Source organism: Carassius auratus, chromosome 27 (assembly GCF_003368295.1).
Source record: "Carassius auratus strain Wakin chromosome 27, ASM336829v1, whole genome shotgun sequence".
In the NCBI taxonomy this organism is placed as follows: Eukaryota; Metazoa; Chordata; class Actinopteri; order Cypriniformes; family Cyprinidae; genus Carassius; species Carassius auratus.
In genome coordinates, this window is record NC_039269.1 from 12,905,466 (window position 1) to 12,921,114 (window position 15,649).

General features: G+C 37.4%; 1 protein-coding gene across 1 annotated transcript; it reads left to right on the forward strand.

Moving 5' to 3' along the window:
* The first annotated feature begins 1,289 nt into the window (after positions 1-1,289).
* c27h10orf67 (chromosome 27 C10orf67 homolog) lies at positions 1,290-14,996 on the forward strand. Its single transcript, XM_026207213.1, has 12 exons — positions 1,290-1,298; positions 1,566-1,704; positions 2,562-2,620; positions 2,724-2,789; positions 6,028-6,093; positions 8,625-8,684; positions 8,783-8,862; positions 8,933-8,998; positions 9,073-9,160; positions 10,680-10,742; positions 10,820-10,901; positions 13,170-14,996. The coding sequence occupies exons 1-12, from the start codon at positions 1,290-1,292 to the stop codon at positions 13,211-13,213; spliced, it is 822 nt and encodes a 273-aa protein (XP_026062998.1). The 3' UTR covers positions 13,214-14,996.
* The last annotated feature ends 653 nt before the right edge of the window (positions 14,997-15,649 follow it).

Consider the following 15,649-nt stretch of genomic DNA (forward strand, 5'->3'; position numbering starts at 1 on the left):
AGATGGCCCGGAGAACAGCCATACAAAACCTGCCACTCAAAGTGTAACAAATGAGTGCAGCCCGGCAGAGTTCGAGCTTTGTTCATTGTGCTAATGAGAACTCTCACGCCCACAGGAGAGATGCATGGCTAATCACCTGTAGTTCTGTTACTGCAGCAGATGGTGGAGCCAGAGTTAAAGGTTGGGGTGTTCAAACAGGCCAGGAAGGTGTTCCTTAGAGTATAAAATATCTTTTGGAGGAGGAACAATTAGGCTCAGGATCTATGAACAAAAGATAATACTGTCTCTCCCTAGAAGATGACAGGGAGGAAAAGCTGAGGTGACCACCCCACATGGAATCATATTTCCATGACATGTACATCATCAAAATCATCGCCATCTCACGTCGCACTTGGGGAGTCACATTCATAACATATCGCTCTTTATTCTGGCATTAAATTTATAGTAAACAATCGTCAACCATATGCAAGGTGTCATAAATCGAAGCATTTCATTAACTCTGTGTGACTAAAATGACACTGTGACTTACAATCTCAAGGTACAAAAGCTGTGATGGTACCTTTTCGAATTTTACTTTTTTGTGCCTTTTTTTTTACCCCATACCTTAAATGTACTTAAGAAGACAGTGACAGCATTTTTACCTTTTTTCGGAGAGTGTATATGTTGTCAAGGCTCATTCGAGATCATCTCAAATAAACCGTCAAACATCAAATACATTTATAGCAATCAAAACCTCTTTATGATCGCAATTTACATTCTTTTATGAATGAGTGAGAGAGAGACGGAGTGAATAAAGTGGGAAAAAAGAAGAAAACCCTTTGAAAGCCTTTGAACGCCTGCACAATCTTAAGTGTGACAGGCATGCAAAAGCCCTGTTAATGTTCGGGGCATGAATGGTTGCTGCGGTACAAAGTAGAGGGCCAACTGCGTGGATATCACAGGAACCTGATGGGCTCCATGCGGCTCCCAGTCTGCAAACTTCAGCGCTCTGACGTGTGATGTGATCCTGGTGACACTGGCAGCACTGCGACTGAGGGACAGCACAAAGGCAACAAGCCCCCCCCGGGAAACTGTGCTCTCTGTGAACCCCCTGGGGCTGCTCAGCCATCCTCCAATCGCCCCCCTCACGGCCCGGCTCTGCCGAGCTTGTTAGAAAGCAGAGCTCAGACTGTGGGTGGATAGGCCCCAGCTGCCTTCCTTGACTTCCAGAATAAATTGACCTGAATGACAGGGGCACACAAACAGTATGATATGTATTATTCCTGTCAATAAAAATGTCCCCATGAATTATGGGCTTTGTATGTAATGTACTGCCGTCTTTCTTCCGGGCGAGAAGAAAAGGCCGAAAGAGAGAAGAGGAGGAAAGAAAGAGATCGCCCTCTTCTAAATGTGTTTGCTTTTTTGTTTCTCGCTTTTTATTATTCAGGGGGAAATGGTAGGAGGCAGAAAGTTGTACGATTGCTTTGTGCCTGAATGGCACTCATATTTGCCACGCAGCTTGAGCGGCGTGGCTTTTGTTTTGAGCTGTAAAGGGAAAGTTAAAAAGGACTTGTGTCATTTTTCAGATTGGCTCCGAGGGAGTGGAGGACCCCGAGAAAAGCAGACTGAAGTCAGAGAATGAAAAGCTAAAAGATAACATTGACTCGTTGCACGTCGAGCTGGAAGAAGTTCACCGAGTCCTGGAATCCAAAGAGCAGAGGCTGGGTAACATGTCATATTTTAATTCCTTTTTTTGATAAACCACACACAAAAAAAGTGTGCTTGCATTTTTCAAATGCTTTTTTGGGACAAAAACAAACATTTGTCACGAATGCTGGTTTCGGAAACATAGACACATTCTCTTATCTTTCCCGGTGTGTGAGGTAGTTAGCATTCAGAGTGCAATGTTTGAGGACACTTGTCAGACCACAGCTATCATCTCACACTCTGTGGGAGTCTGTGAGGAGAAAGCAAACACAAGACAGGTGTATTCTCAAGGGTCAGCCCTTTATCTCTCTTAGTGTTTGATATTCATTCATTGCTTATGTAACTTTGGTAACCGTCTGAGTATTTTACGCCACTGTTTTTGTGTGATTACACATAAACACATCGGTTTTTAAAATCCTCTAAAACAACATCTCATATATTTCAGTGAAACATAAACTCCCTTTTATGCGTCCCCATTCAAAATGTGAAGAACCATCTGCTAAAACGTTTTGCATTGGCTGTGACTAAAGATAAGAGCTGTCCAGGTCTTAAGTCTCTATGGAAATAAAAGCACTTGGGCACTAACACACACTTGGCCCTTGAACTTAGTGGCTTGTGTTTGGTCAGTGCATGCGAGTGGACATGTCAGCAGCAATGCACCAGGTCAGAAGCTTGTCAGGACCCTGAGCCAGAACAGGTCACGCAGGCCAGGACTGGGCTTCAGTCCACTGACCCAAGATGAGAAAGATGAACAAAGATGAGTGGAGGTCCTGTCGTTGTGCTCCTGGCATTAGCCTTTGTTTCTCTTCTTGATATTGTGAAAAGAGTCTTTTTTTTGTTCTCTCTCAAATGTTCTCTCTTTCTTCTGTCTATAGCTCTGGATTTGGCAAAGTTAAAATCAGAGACTGATGACAGCAAAAAAGCCCTTCAAAAGGTTTTATGTAGTAATTATATAGTGCACAAAAAAAGTCAAAAACATCCTTATATGCCCTTAGCATTTGTTTAATTTAAAACACTTTAATTCCTTTTTATTGCAGTTGACAGGTGAACATGAGCAACTGAAAATGCAGTTAAACTTTGAAAGAGAAAGTGGCAGAGAAAAGGTGAGTTTTTCCTTTCTTTTGTTAAAGGATTATTTAGCTTAAATGTATTTATATAGCACCAGTACAGTAATTACAAAAATAGTCAATGGAGACATACAAAATATTCTGGGTTCAGTGCTAGTTAAGTTCAGTCATAATGTTGATTCGCCACAAAACTCATTTCAACTTCTGCATTGCTTTCTTTCAAAAACCAAAACTACTTATATTACACACACATTGGAAGTAAATGGGGCTTATCGCTAAAAGGTTCGCATTAAAATGTTCACCTTTTGAAAAGTTGAAAAAAAGCATTACCGTTAATACTTTAAAAACGATTTTTCAAAGTTGCAAATAAAACAAAGATGTTTCTCAAAAAATATTACGATTTTTTTCTACTTCTAAATGTCACATTTAATTCAGTGTGTAATTTGCATTTTACTTTGTAATTGTTTGTGTATTTACTAGCAATTTCTGAGTAATGATTGTTTTTATCTAATTATTAATAGGTAATTATATATATATATAATTAAACATTTTCTGTGTAAAGTGATGTATAATTATTATTCAAGTATTATAATTAATTAATTAATTAATTATTGTGAATATTTCTATTTCTATTTTAAGACTTTGTTGCCATATAAGTTTAAGTTTTATAAATTATAAGCTTCACATTTAAGCTGTTAATATATATATATTATTAATAATTTTTTTTTTTTTTTTTTTTTTTTTTACAAATAATTAGCCCCATTCACTTTTATTACAAACACTGGTTTTCCTGTTTCTCTCAAAAAATAATTTTCTTTACCAGAAATGGTTACTGTGTGACAAGTAAGATAAATAGGGCAGCATATAGTATGTGAGCTTTACAGCCTAGAGAATGTTGTCCCTCATAATTTTGCATGTTTTCTCATGTGAGCATAGAGAAGCATGCCAGTGGAGCAAATTACCATGAATTAAATGCTCTGCAGCAACTGGTGCACGAGGGAGATCTAAATTATTTTATGATATGTAATCAAGCACAGCTGACGATGTGAAGCACCGAGCTGACGTTGTAGCATGTTAATATTGGTAAAACATTTGGTGAATAGACATAGTGCAGCAGTTTTGACATGTATTGATATAGGATTGTTTATTTAGTGTTTTATCTTTTGTGCAGTAAAGCTGAAGTGTGTGTGAAGTAGCACTGCGTGGTGTTAAGATTGGGGCCATGCCAGAGTTTATATTATTGCACTACAGTAAGAAACCATGTGGTCAGAGTGCTTTGTTGTGCATTTTGAATGCGCTCTAAGTTGGACTACTGCCTTGTATTCATAAGTCTTGAGCTCTAAAAGTCAGCCAGTTGCTTTATTATACCATCCAAACCTTTAAATACAATTTAAAATATTTAATAACACAGAATCTTTTATTTACATACTTAATTTTACAGATAAAATGTTTTCAAGCACTGGTTAGCAAGTATCATTATACACAGCATCTGTGGTTGATTGCGAGGAACAATATGCACCAAGTTTGCCACACAATGGCTGGAATTAAAATATGAACACAGAGGACAACGTAAAAAGAGTGTGAAAGACTCTATGGTACTCAGCTATTGAATTTGGCCACACAGAATCCAGAAGGTTAAAAGTCTCCCTCTGGTCTTGCAGGGTTGCTGGGAGACAAGCAGCAAGGGTCCTGTCAAAGCTGGCATAATTTACCCTGCAATCAAACGCTCATATTAGCACAGCTCTTCAGCAGAGTAAAGAAAACTATGCATACAGATGTTTATTTTTGTCACTTGTTGCTTGTCAGTTAGTTAGTTTACTTAGGTTTATATTTATGTAGTATAACTAAAACAATAAATCTACTTAAATACCATACTTACTAAAAGTAAAAATGCAATTTTTCTTCTTTAAAGTATGGAAGAAATATATGTATATTTTCCAAATATGCTCATATGTATCATATATGTGATCATGAACCAAAAATCATAAGTAGCATAATACATTGTATGGGTCAAAATGATCGATTTTTCTTTTATGCCAAAAATCATTAGGATATTAAGTAAAGATCATGTTCCAAGAAGATATTTTGTAAATTCCCTACCCTAAATATATCTAAACTTAATTTTTTTTGATTAGTAATATGCATTGCTAAGAACTTCATTTGGCCAACTTTAAAGGTGTTTTTTTAAATATTTAGATTTTTTGCTCCATCAAATTCCAGATATTCAGATTATAATTATATCTCAGCCAAATATTGTCCTATCCTAACAGCTTTCAGATTATGTATAAATCTAAATAATTAAAATAAAAAAAATGAAAACCCCTATGACTGGTTTTGTAGTGCAGGATCACACATATGCATTTTTGATGACATAGTAATTTGATTACCGATAAAGCTCACCTCTTAAAATTAATTGTTGAAAGTAATATTTAAATAGTTTTTTTTAATTAGATTTTGTATACATTTCTATTATACTCATATGCATAATTTAATATACAGATATTCTGTATGATACAGTTTTTAATTATTTATGTTGCATTAATTGAATTTTTTTTAATGTGTTATTTATTTATTTAAAAAGATGTGGTAAATTTCTAGAAAGCTTACCACTGAATTGTTGAAATGAATAAAAAACAAACCTGGTAGAGCCAGGAAAGAGACTAATGGAGCAGGTGGTGGCCAAACATGCTCCATGTAGAAGCCCTGGTTAAAACCACTAATGAAGACCTCCTTAATGTTGTTTGAGCCACCGGGAGAAAAGGATTATCCATATTTAGTGTAGCAGTTTAGATTGGCCTCTTTTCAGTCTTGCACCCTTTGTTGAGCCGCCCCTTTGTGCTGTGACTGACAAACTCAATGTTAAGGTCTAGCATGGTGGCTATGCATAAAAATGTAAAGTGAAAAAAATGACGTTTTGAAAAAATGACGTTTTTCTCCACTTTATTTTGGTGACTTTGATCAATGGAGCAGAAAATTTGTTTCTATAGCCAGAAGGCTGCAGGAAAGACCTATAATGAGAGGCTGAAGCCCAGGCCAGAGTGGAGTGTGAAGCTCAGCTGGGTGCAAGCTTCGCCTCTGTGAAAAGACACCCAAATGAACGGCCCATCAACCACACAACTGCACTTGTCAGCAGCACTATTGGCTGACCACTTCTGAAGTTTTAACCTGGGTGTAAATGTCCAAGAAACCTTAGGATGGTTGCAAATAAGCACTATGAAATCTCACCTACTGTCCACTCTTGTTTGTGACATAACTGTTTTATTATCTTTTGCAGATAAAACAGTTAAAAGAGGAAATGGAGAAAGAAATTGCATGCATTGAAGCCTCACGCATGAAGGAGGTGAGCATGAGACCCAGCTGACCACATGCTCAGATACGGCACGGACTTGACATGAGTCCTATCTTTATCAGGATGTTTGGAGGTCTTGAACCCTTGACCAGTGGACGATCTCTCCATTACCCCAGACATCAGTGTCCTAAAGCAAAGACAGAGGATAAGGTGCACACGCAGTATCTAAGTCATATCGATCTTAGCCATGAGTCTGCGGTTAAAATTCAACCCGCACCAACAGTGAAATGCATTCATTAACAGCCCTGAGTGATGGATGGCAGCTCCCCTCTCCCTTCTTCAAGTGCAGATCTTTTTCTTTTTCATCGAAAACAACACAAACATACACACATTCATTTTTATGTCCAGTCCTAATCTTACATACCATTTAATGAACACACTATATGATATTAGCATATATGAAGCTGATCTTAAAAGTGGCTATTGCATCCAGGATTCTTACATATGCTTCCCCTTTTTTATTTGCTTGTTCATGGCTTGTTAAAGGCTCTGTTGGATGGGAAGGGTGAGGTGAGGGGTGTGGGGAGGACTCTGTCAACATGGTGGTTGTATGGAGGTGGCCGAGGTGGCGGTCAGCGCCTAGCAGAGGGTGGAATGTGGCATGCAGCTGACACAACACAGTGACAGGCTGGAGTGGGTGATGGGGTACAGCTCAATAGAAGTGGACAATGAGCCCAGTTTAAAGTCCACTTCATAAAGGGAACACTTACAATGAGCTTGGCCACTGTAGTGGCTAGTTATTATGGAAATGTGTGGAACTCTTATCTTTTTTTATAACGCCCAAGCCTTGATCTTAACTGGCACGTGCCCGGCCCTCTATAGACAGTGGCCCAAACTTAAACAGTTTGATTTATTTACCTTGGCAAACAATAGCTCTAATGTAGGGTCTGTGCTTGAATGATTAGAAATACTATATTTCAAAATCAGGCTTTTTTAGAAAAAAAAAAATCTTTCTCAATTGCTCAGTACCTTTCAAATATTTAGGGTAAGTATTTTTTTTATTTGAGAAATTAATTTGTTTATTCAACTAGAATGTATGAAAGAAAGTGACTTTCAATGGATTTATAATGCTACAAAATATTTATATATTTTTTAAATAAAACGGTAAACAACTAAATTTAAGATAAAGATTAATAATGGTTTTTTTATACTTTCTGTTCATCAAAGAATCCTGAAAAAAAAAATCACACTTTCCACAAAACTGTTTTCAACACTGATAATAATAATAAATGTTTCTTGAGCTCCAAATCAGCACATTAGAATGATTTCTAAAGGATCATGTGACACTGAAGACTGGAGCATTGATTGCTGAAAATTAAGCTTTGCAATCACAAGAATAAATGACATTTTAAAATATATTAAAATAGGAACAGCTATTTTATATTGAATAAATCGTGCATAGTAATACTGTTCTTCATTATGATATTTCATACAATTCAAGCTACTTGAAACCTTGAAGTGGTAGTGTATATGGAATCTATCAAAACTTCTCACAAGGTTCTTCGGTTGAATGATCTATATTTTATGTCTAAACTGTAAGTGTGCATCCTGCATCCTAGTAAGAAAACAGACTGGAGTGTAGCATGCCTTCATTAGTGTCTGTTCTCAAAGCAGAGGACTTCAGAGGCCTTACACGACTCACTATCATATTGTCACAAATCAACACCTACTCCTTTTTGCACACAATGGCTCTTTGAACAATCTGGCAAGGAAACTTTCTTTCTCCTATTCTTTGTTTTCTTTGGTTAGGATGAAAGAAAAAGGGTAGACTGACATCCTTTCTGTGTCGGGTTAGACTAACAACACACTCTGCACCCACTCTTACTAAGAGAAACTTAAAAAGGGACTCCCACGTTCTGTTAGGCTTTTTTGGGGGAACACGGGTGGAAAAGTGGATGTCCGAGCTGACCTGAGGTGACCTGACCTTCACACTGCTCTGAACGTACGCACTCAATCAGCCAACATGACATTCCACAAAGCTGTGTCAGGCCTTGATTGGACATGCCACATAAAGTGGACATTTGGTGTTAAAATGACCCTTTGTGAGCGACACAGAATATGGCCCTCCATTTAAATCTCCATTGGGAAAACAGATAAAGCTCCAAAGCTATTTCCTTTCTTCTGAGCTGAGGTGCACCGGCACATTAAATTTGTTGCCAGATTCAGTGTAAAGGGATAGTTCACCCAAAAATATATTGACTGATTATCTTGTTCTAAACCTGCTTTAAACTTTCTTTCCTCTTTAAAACACACACAAAAATGATATTTGGATCCTACTGACATTCATTATATGGACAAAAAAAGACACTTAGGCATTTCTCAAAATATGTTCTTTTGTGTTACATAGAAAAAAATAATGACTACAGGTTTGGAACAACATGTAAATGTTTGTAATTTTTGGGTTTTACAGTAATGAAAACACAAGGAAACATAAGTAACGTTTTATATGTATTACTTCACTGACATACAAATCCTATACCGTAATGCATCATTGATGTGTTTTATGATTCTTCTGTGTTCAGAAAGGAGCCATTGACAAGAAGCTTGAGAATCAGAAACCAGCAGAGACTGCAACCATGGAGGTACCCTTCATTTTGTTCAAGTGGAACTACATGCATGCGTAAACAAATGAATGAATTTTTTAGTTTAGTTTAATTTAGTTTAGTTTAATTTCCTTTAGCTTGCTGGGGATACAGAGTTGGTTCAACAAATAAAAGAACATAGAAAGACTGAAGCAATGCAAAAAAAGGAGATCGAAAGGTATAATACAATTTTAAAAGAGTATAGTACTTGTTCTTTCCACTTCCTTCTGTTGTTCTTATCGTTTCAGGCTCAGTAAGCAGTTATGCATTTCCAATCAGGCGTGGGAAAAGAAGTTTGAGATTTTAAGACAGAGGTACACTTTGTAACTCTAATTGCTTTTTCAATTGACTCCATGAGCTGTTCTACATTAACTATTTCTCTCATAAGTTTCCATGCCATCAAGGATGAGATGTTCTTACGGCAGACGTTGCGGCGGCAGGAAGCAATTCTGCACAACGCCTCAGTCAGCTTTGTGGTCAGTCGCTTCTCTGTCGCTGTCCACTTTGAATAAATATGCCCTTCCATGATATTTACACCAAAACATTTTTTTTTCATCATTTAATTGTGTAACCCTTAATGAAATCTGCACCTGTGGCCTGTCCCGCACACACACAGAGCACATATACAGTAGATGTTAACCCAGACTTTAACAGGTGCACGCACATTAAGCCCCTCATCTCTGGCCTCAATTTGTGAAGGCTGATGAATATGCATAAGTTTTGTTTTTGTTTTGCGCTGCACCCCACACCCCATTTACCAGGAGGACAACAGCAACCCTTTGAGGCCTGCCTGTCCCGGAAATCATTTATTATAGAAATAATGCACATGAAAATAGCTTAGAACCTCTTAAAAAGGACACAAACCCGATTTTTGCCACTATATATATATATATATATATATATATATATATAGATAGATAGATAGATAGATAGATAGATAGATAGATAGATAGATAGATAGATAGATAGATAGATATAACACTCAAAAGTCTGGTGGGTTTTTTTTCCAAAAAGTTCACCAAAAGCTCACCAAAGCTGCATCTATTTGATAATAAATACAATAAAAACAGTATAATATTGTGAAATATTGAGCAGCCATTGCTCCACATGATCATTCAGAAATTAAGTAATATTTCTTATGATTATCAGTGTTAAAAACTGTTGCTCATAGTTGCTGATTAATATTTTTGTGGAAACTGTAATAGCTTTTTTAAGATACTTTGATAAATATATATTTTTTTTCTTTTATAAAGCGCTTACTGAACCCAAAATTTTGAATGAGAATATACATACAGTATACATGTGAGTTCTTCACTACGTATAATTTGGGGATGTAAAATGAAAATATAAATATATCAAATACATGTATTTTTTTTATTGTAAAATCGCTCCGTTTTCTTTTAGCGTGTGGATTGTGATTTGTCTGTAGTAATTATGATTAACTATAAAACAATGTAAGTCTACTGTATTTTTGCCCTTAGATTGGCCAAGTAATTGTGTGTTTGGCTTTGGTCACACTTTAGTTTGGGGACAAATTCCTAATTTGCTGCTTATTAATAAAGGAAGCTAGTTGTAGGAGTTTAGGTATAGGATAAGGTATCAGAAGAAGGCTTGAATATGTGTTTATAAGTACTCAAAAACAGCCATTATACTACTATTACGCATGATAATTAACAGCTACTTGATGGTGAGAATTGGTCCATAAACAAAAGTGTCACCCAAACTTTTTTTTTTTAGATGCCCCTAACGTTATGTAGTGAATTATGTTGGAAAATGACTAAGTGGACATTTGAAGTGGCCCTCATTAATTAAAAGGTTAATATAATGTTTTCATGACGTCAGCAGATTTGTGAAGGTTCAGAGTTTGGGTTGGAGTGTAGCACATATCATGACCTCTGTAAACAAACAGTTGCATCTATGAGATGTCCTCACAAATTAAGTAAAACCAATATGTGTATGAAGACTGGAGATATTTCAGATGTCTTTTTCTTGCAGATGGATGCTCCTTGCTCACCACGACAGAAGAGTCGGCTTGGCAATAGTAATATGGCTCCTTTGGTAAGAAACCTTTCAACTGACAACTGTTCTGGTTTTGGTGTGATGGACTTGTAGCTTTAATGTCCCTCTGATATAAGCCACATATAGGTGCTGGAGTCCAGCAGAAGATAGACATCGGCCTTCAGAGTGAAAGAGAAGCAGATGCTCTTCCTGGATTAGGTTAGTGCATGACCACCTGAAAGACATAACATCACAGACCAGTGACTAAAACATCTAATTTAACCTGTCCTCAAACTGACAACGTCAAAAAAACATGTTCATAATGTGTTCAAAGATATTGATTTGACCAAACATGTCCATCACTCTGAAAGGCTGCCTTGTGCGCTATTATCATATTGGCAGTGACACATGAGGAACGTGAATGAGAAATGATGGAGAGAGTTGTCTTGCCTCAGCTACTTTTTAATCTCTCTTTTGCCTTTTATTGACTTTCTGATGATTGGGATCTAGGTTAATGAGCTTAGCAGGCATGACTTGGCCAGATAACTGAAAGACTTAATACCCTTTGTCAATATGGAAGCTCTCAGACACAAATATCTGATGCACAGAAGCTAACTAATCAATCTGCCCAGATTACACCGCTGTCCTGTCTGTGGATTTCAACAGGCCAGTTATCATAGACAATAGATGTGTGTCCTCGGTTCTGCATTGGTTCTTCTTTATGCAGTGTATAGATTTATACACTTAGAATGTGATATTGTAATAAACACACATATGAAAATACAATAAATAGAAAACATTTATTTTAAATTGTATACATATTTATCAATATTACTGTTTTTTTATTGTATTTGGGTTTTACATTATGTCTAACCTTCTGCATATTTGCTTAAGTACTTGAAAAAAGCCTTGTACTTGCAGCCTTGGCTCTGGATGGATTGAGATGTCTACAGGCCATTTCAGTATTTTATAGTTGGTCAGCATGAAGGGGGTCACTGGTCCTCTGTCCAGAGGGCCTGGCCAGTGACCTCTACAACTGCTAGCTGGCCCCTGTCTAAACCATGGGAATCTGGACCATACATCACCACTGACACCCAATAATTGCGACACTGGAGATAAGGCACCGGCTACTGAGGGTCTTGACACTTGGAAAGAGTTGGCAAACATTGTTGTCACACAGCAGATTATGTTTATTCAGTGTGTCACCAATCTAAGTTGGTGTGAATAATTTCAAGCTTTTATGGCAAACGCACTTTTACAAGCTCTTGTTTGGACATGTAAACTAAGGCTGTCTGTCTGTCTGAGGGGTCTTGTTAGCTGAGCTTTATTTTTTAAATATGAATATTGCCTTTTAGGAATAATAAGATATAAATGCCAAGGTAATGACTAAGGTAAAATGTACACATAATTACATTTTTTATAAACTTAAGTATTAAACCTTTTAACCACATTGCGAACAATGACTTAAGAATAAAACTTAAGCAGAAGGGTAAAATCTCCCATTTTTTTTTCTAAAAGATTTAAATGTTCCCTTTTTAATGTGGAAAGTGCATGGCTTCAAAGTCATTCGGCAAACGATCAAAAGAAGGGGGACAAGACTGCTTGGACACAACCATAATAAATTTTGGCTTTTTCTTTCTTTTTGTTCATGAATACGTCTGGGCCATATGCTTTTCTGCAGAACTATTTGAAAGAGGCATTTACAAACCCAGGCCCACCACATTAAACACTATAACAATCTTCATTCATGGTAACTTATCAGACTCAATTAATCAACCTCAACAATGGCAATTCTGATGTGTTCAAGCAACCTGAAAGGCCTAGGTCAACACTAGGGCAGTCCTGAGCTTGAGGATTTTTCAGCTCATAAAACTGCACATTCTGTCATCTGCCATTATTAAGACCCTTTTACCTTATATTTAGAGCCACACCCAATTAAACAAAATAAAATGTGTTAGGAAAATAAACACCTTTCAAAATAAGCTCTCTCTTTCTCCCTCTCTATTTAATTTTTCTTTTAAAGGCTACAAAGCCCTGCAGTTGATAAAAAGCCTCTCAGTCAGTCTCAAAGGAGCATGTCTTCTCTGCTGCAAAGTGAATGGTATTGTTATGGCTATTCCAGTGGGCTGAAAAGGGGTAACCACTGGTTTGATTCGGTTACACGGTGTGGTTAAGTTCTCCCTCCCACCGCCTTGGTGTCTATGGAGGGTCCGTGACCTGTTTTGAATCGGCCAGGGAAATGTCATGTTGCCCCTCCCATGGGCAGTACTCACATTCACTTGATTGGTACAAAAAATGACTTGGGATGGTTAAAACCACAGTTCGTGCATCGCAATTTATAAGTGCTCTAATATGAATGAAATGTATGATTTACTAGTGATATATGACTGGTAATACTATGCACAAAATAAAAACTATTCATGTGTATGTATGATTTTCTTGGCATTGTGAAGCTATTTGCTAATTAAATGTTTTATGTAATTGCAGATCCCAAATTGAGTGTTGCAGATGAGGAAGATGAAGAAGCATAAACTAGAGCTCTTTCTCTCTTTTCAAGAGGCAGCCACCCTAGGTTTTTTGAAGTTCCCATCACATTTAAAACAGAAATGGTTTCGTCTGTGCACAGCTTGTTTTTGTCATTTCAAAAGTTCTTTATAAATCAGAAATAAAATCACAGAGTTGAGGAGCAGTCAAAGAGTTTATGCAATATGGCGATGAGATTTATACAAAAAAATAGCACTTCAATAACAACATTGTTTCATTAAAGATTTATTGTTTATATCTAAAAAAGGAAACGGCTAGTTAGATTGAACTCATAGTCTTATTATTATACTTAAGGATATTGATCAGTTTCACACTAATAAATAATATGTACAGCAATTCCTATTTAGTACTTTTGAAGAAAAGTCAGTTCATTTAGTCAGTGAAGATATCACGGCAATGTACAGTGCATTTGAACTCGCTTGGCATGCTTTCAAACAAAGCAAAGAGAAAACTTCAAATCTTTTTAAGTAAATTCATTAGATTTCTCCCACACAGAGCTCCTATTAAGAGAAAACAAAGGCTATCGTGACTTTAACTGACTGTAATTGACTGTGCTGTGAATGGGCTCAGTCTACTGCAGCTCTCAAGCCTGAATGCTGTTGGAGAGGTGCAGACATGAGTAACTGTATGCATTCTTCTGCCACAGTAAAGAGTGCTCTAAGAATGGTCTTTCGCTTTCCGCATGCCACATACAGCACAAAACCAGCGGAATGCACAGCTTTGGAGGCGATCTCAATGGCTGTGGAGCCAAACAATAAGATCTTGGCTCTCGAACCCATTTCAGTCTTTAGTCTTGCTCTGCCCCCATCGTCTTCGCTCAGTCTTTATTTCGCTTCTTCACACTGTACAGAATAAATGACCATATGAAATGGGCTCTACTTTACATTTTGTACATGCTTTAAAAAATCAAACACAGTTAATTTTACTCTAAGCTTTAGTATGAAGTGATAAACAGTACCATTGACCTTCTGAATCTGTAGAACAGAGTGGTTTGGCTGGTAGCTGTAATGTTCTGTATAAACAGTGTCGCTCTGTGGCAAACCCCTGCGGAGCTGTTCTCCGAATTCTGGTCTCTCCAGACCCCACTGACCCTAAGGGACAAGCCTAGAATCAATTACCAATTTCTCTTTTAACTATCTGTCATGTACAACGGATGGTTATTGGGTTATGACTTGATCAGCCTGATCACTGTGCCGTGACCCCTTCTCAGGGATTATGTGATTATGGCCTAATTCCTTGTAATCTTCCACTAACTGGTCCATTGCCAGAGTCACAAAACAACTTTTCCATACTGCTGTGCTACTGAACAGATCAGCATGGTCCGGACTGCTTGCTGCCCCGTTACCATAGAAACTACTATAAGATGTCAGATATATATCATTAGCTAAAACAATCTCAGGAGGGGGTATCGCACTAAAGATGTTTGCTACTTTCACAGGGTTTCAGACTCAGGTTGTAAAACAAACAAAGTGGAATTTTAGCTGAACTCCAGAAATTAATTAGTTTCATTAGTTGGTGGATAAATGGCGATGGCTGGTGTGTTGGATTCCAGCAGAGTTTCACCATAGAGGGTTAATGGGAGTCTGGCCTGGAAGCATTCCCAGCTCTGGCCCAAGGCCATTTCAGCCAATCACTCTAAACTTATAGTCTCTTGCATTGAGCTGCTGTTTTACACTTTTGCTTTCCCTCTGCCACAGTTAATATGGTCATTCAAAGCTGGAAAACAATTGAGGAATGCAGAATTTAAAGTTTTTCAGAGTGCAGGGGTTTCCAAGGGTTCTTGGATGCTTAAAAAAATAAAGAAATAATAATAATTCAAGTTATTAATTATAATAATATAGTCCATTTTTTTTATTCTCAGATTATTATAAAAATCAGTTGTTATTATTTATAGATTGTATTTTTTGTTTTGAGAAATAATAATGCATTAATGACATAAAGCTGGACGTCTTTACTCTAAATATGCTGTTTTGTGTGTATGTGTGTGTGTGTTACAGCTGCATTTGTGTTGCAAATACCTCCCCGCTGAGAAATGTTTATAATAGGAGAAATCAGTTGGACAGCAGTGAGGTTCATGCCAGCGAACAACTGAAAGGTCTGTTTTCATAGATTTCCTTTTGTGAATATTAAAACGAGACCTGGTGAAAAATGATGCATGCTTTTACACTTTAGAAACCTGGCAACTAGGGGAAAAACCCTCTCAAGTCCATCCTGTCGAACAAAAGGCGGTCGACGCATTGTGCAAAGATGCAACGAGTTCTGCGTCCCAGGCACATGACGTGCATCATGGAAACATATTGTATCGAAATCGTTTGTGGGAGAATACCGGGGATGAAAAAGAATGGGGCGCTTTGATCCGCGCCCTGGGGTCCCGAGCTCCCTGAGTGCGCGCAGACTGACTGCAAGGCCTTATTCACTTTCAG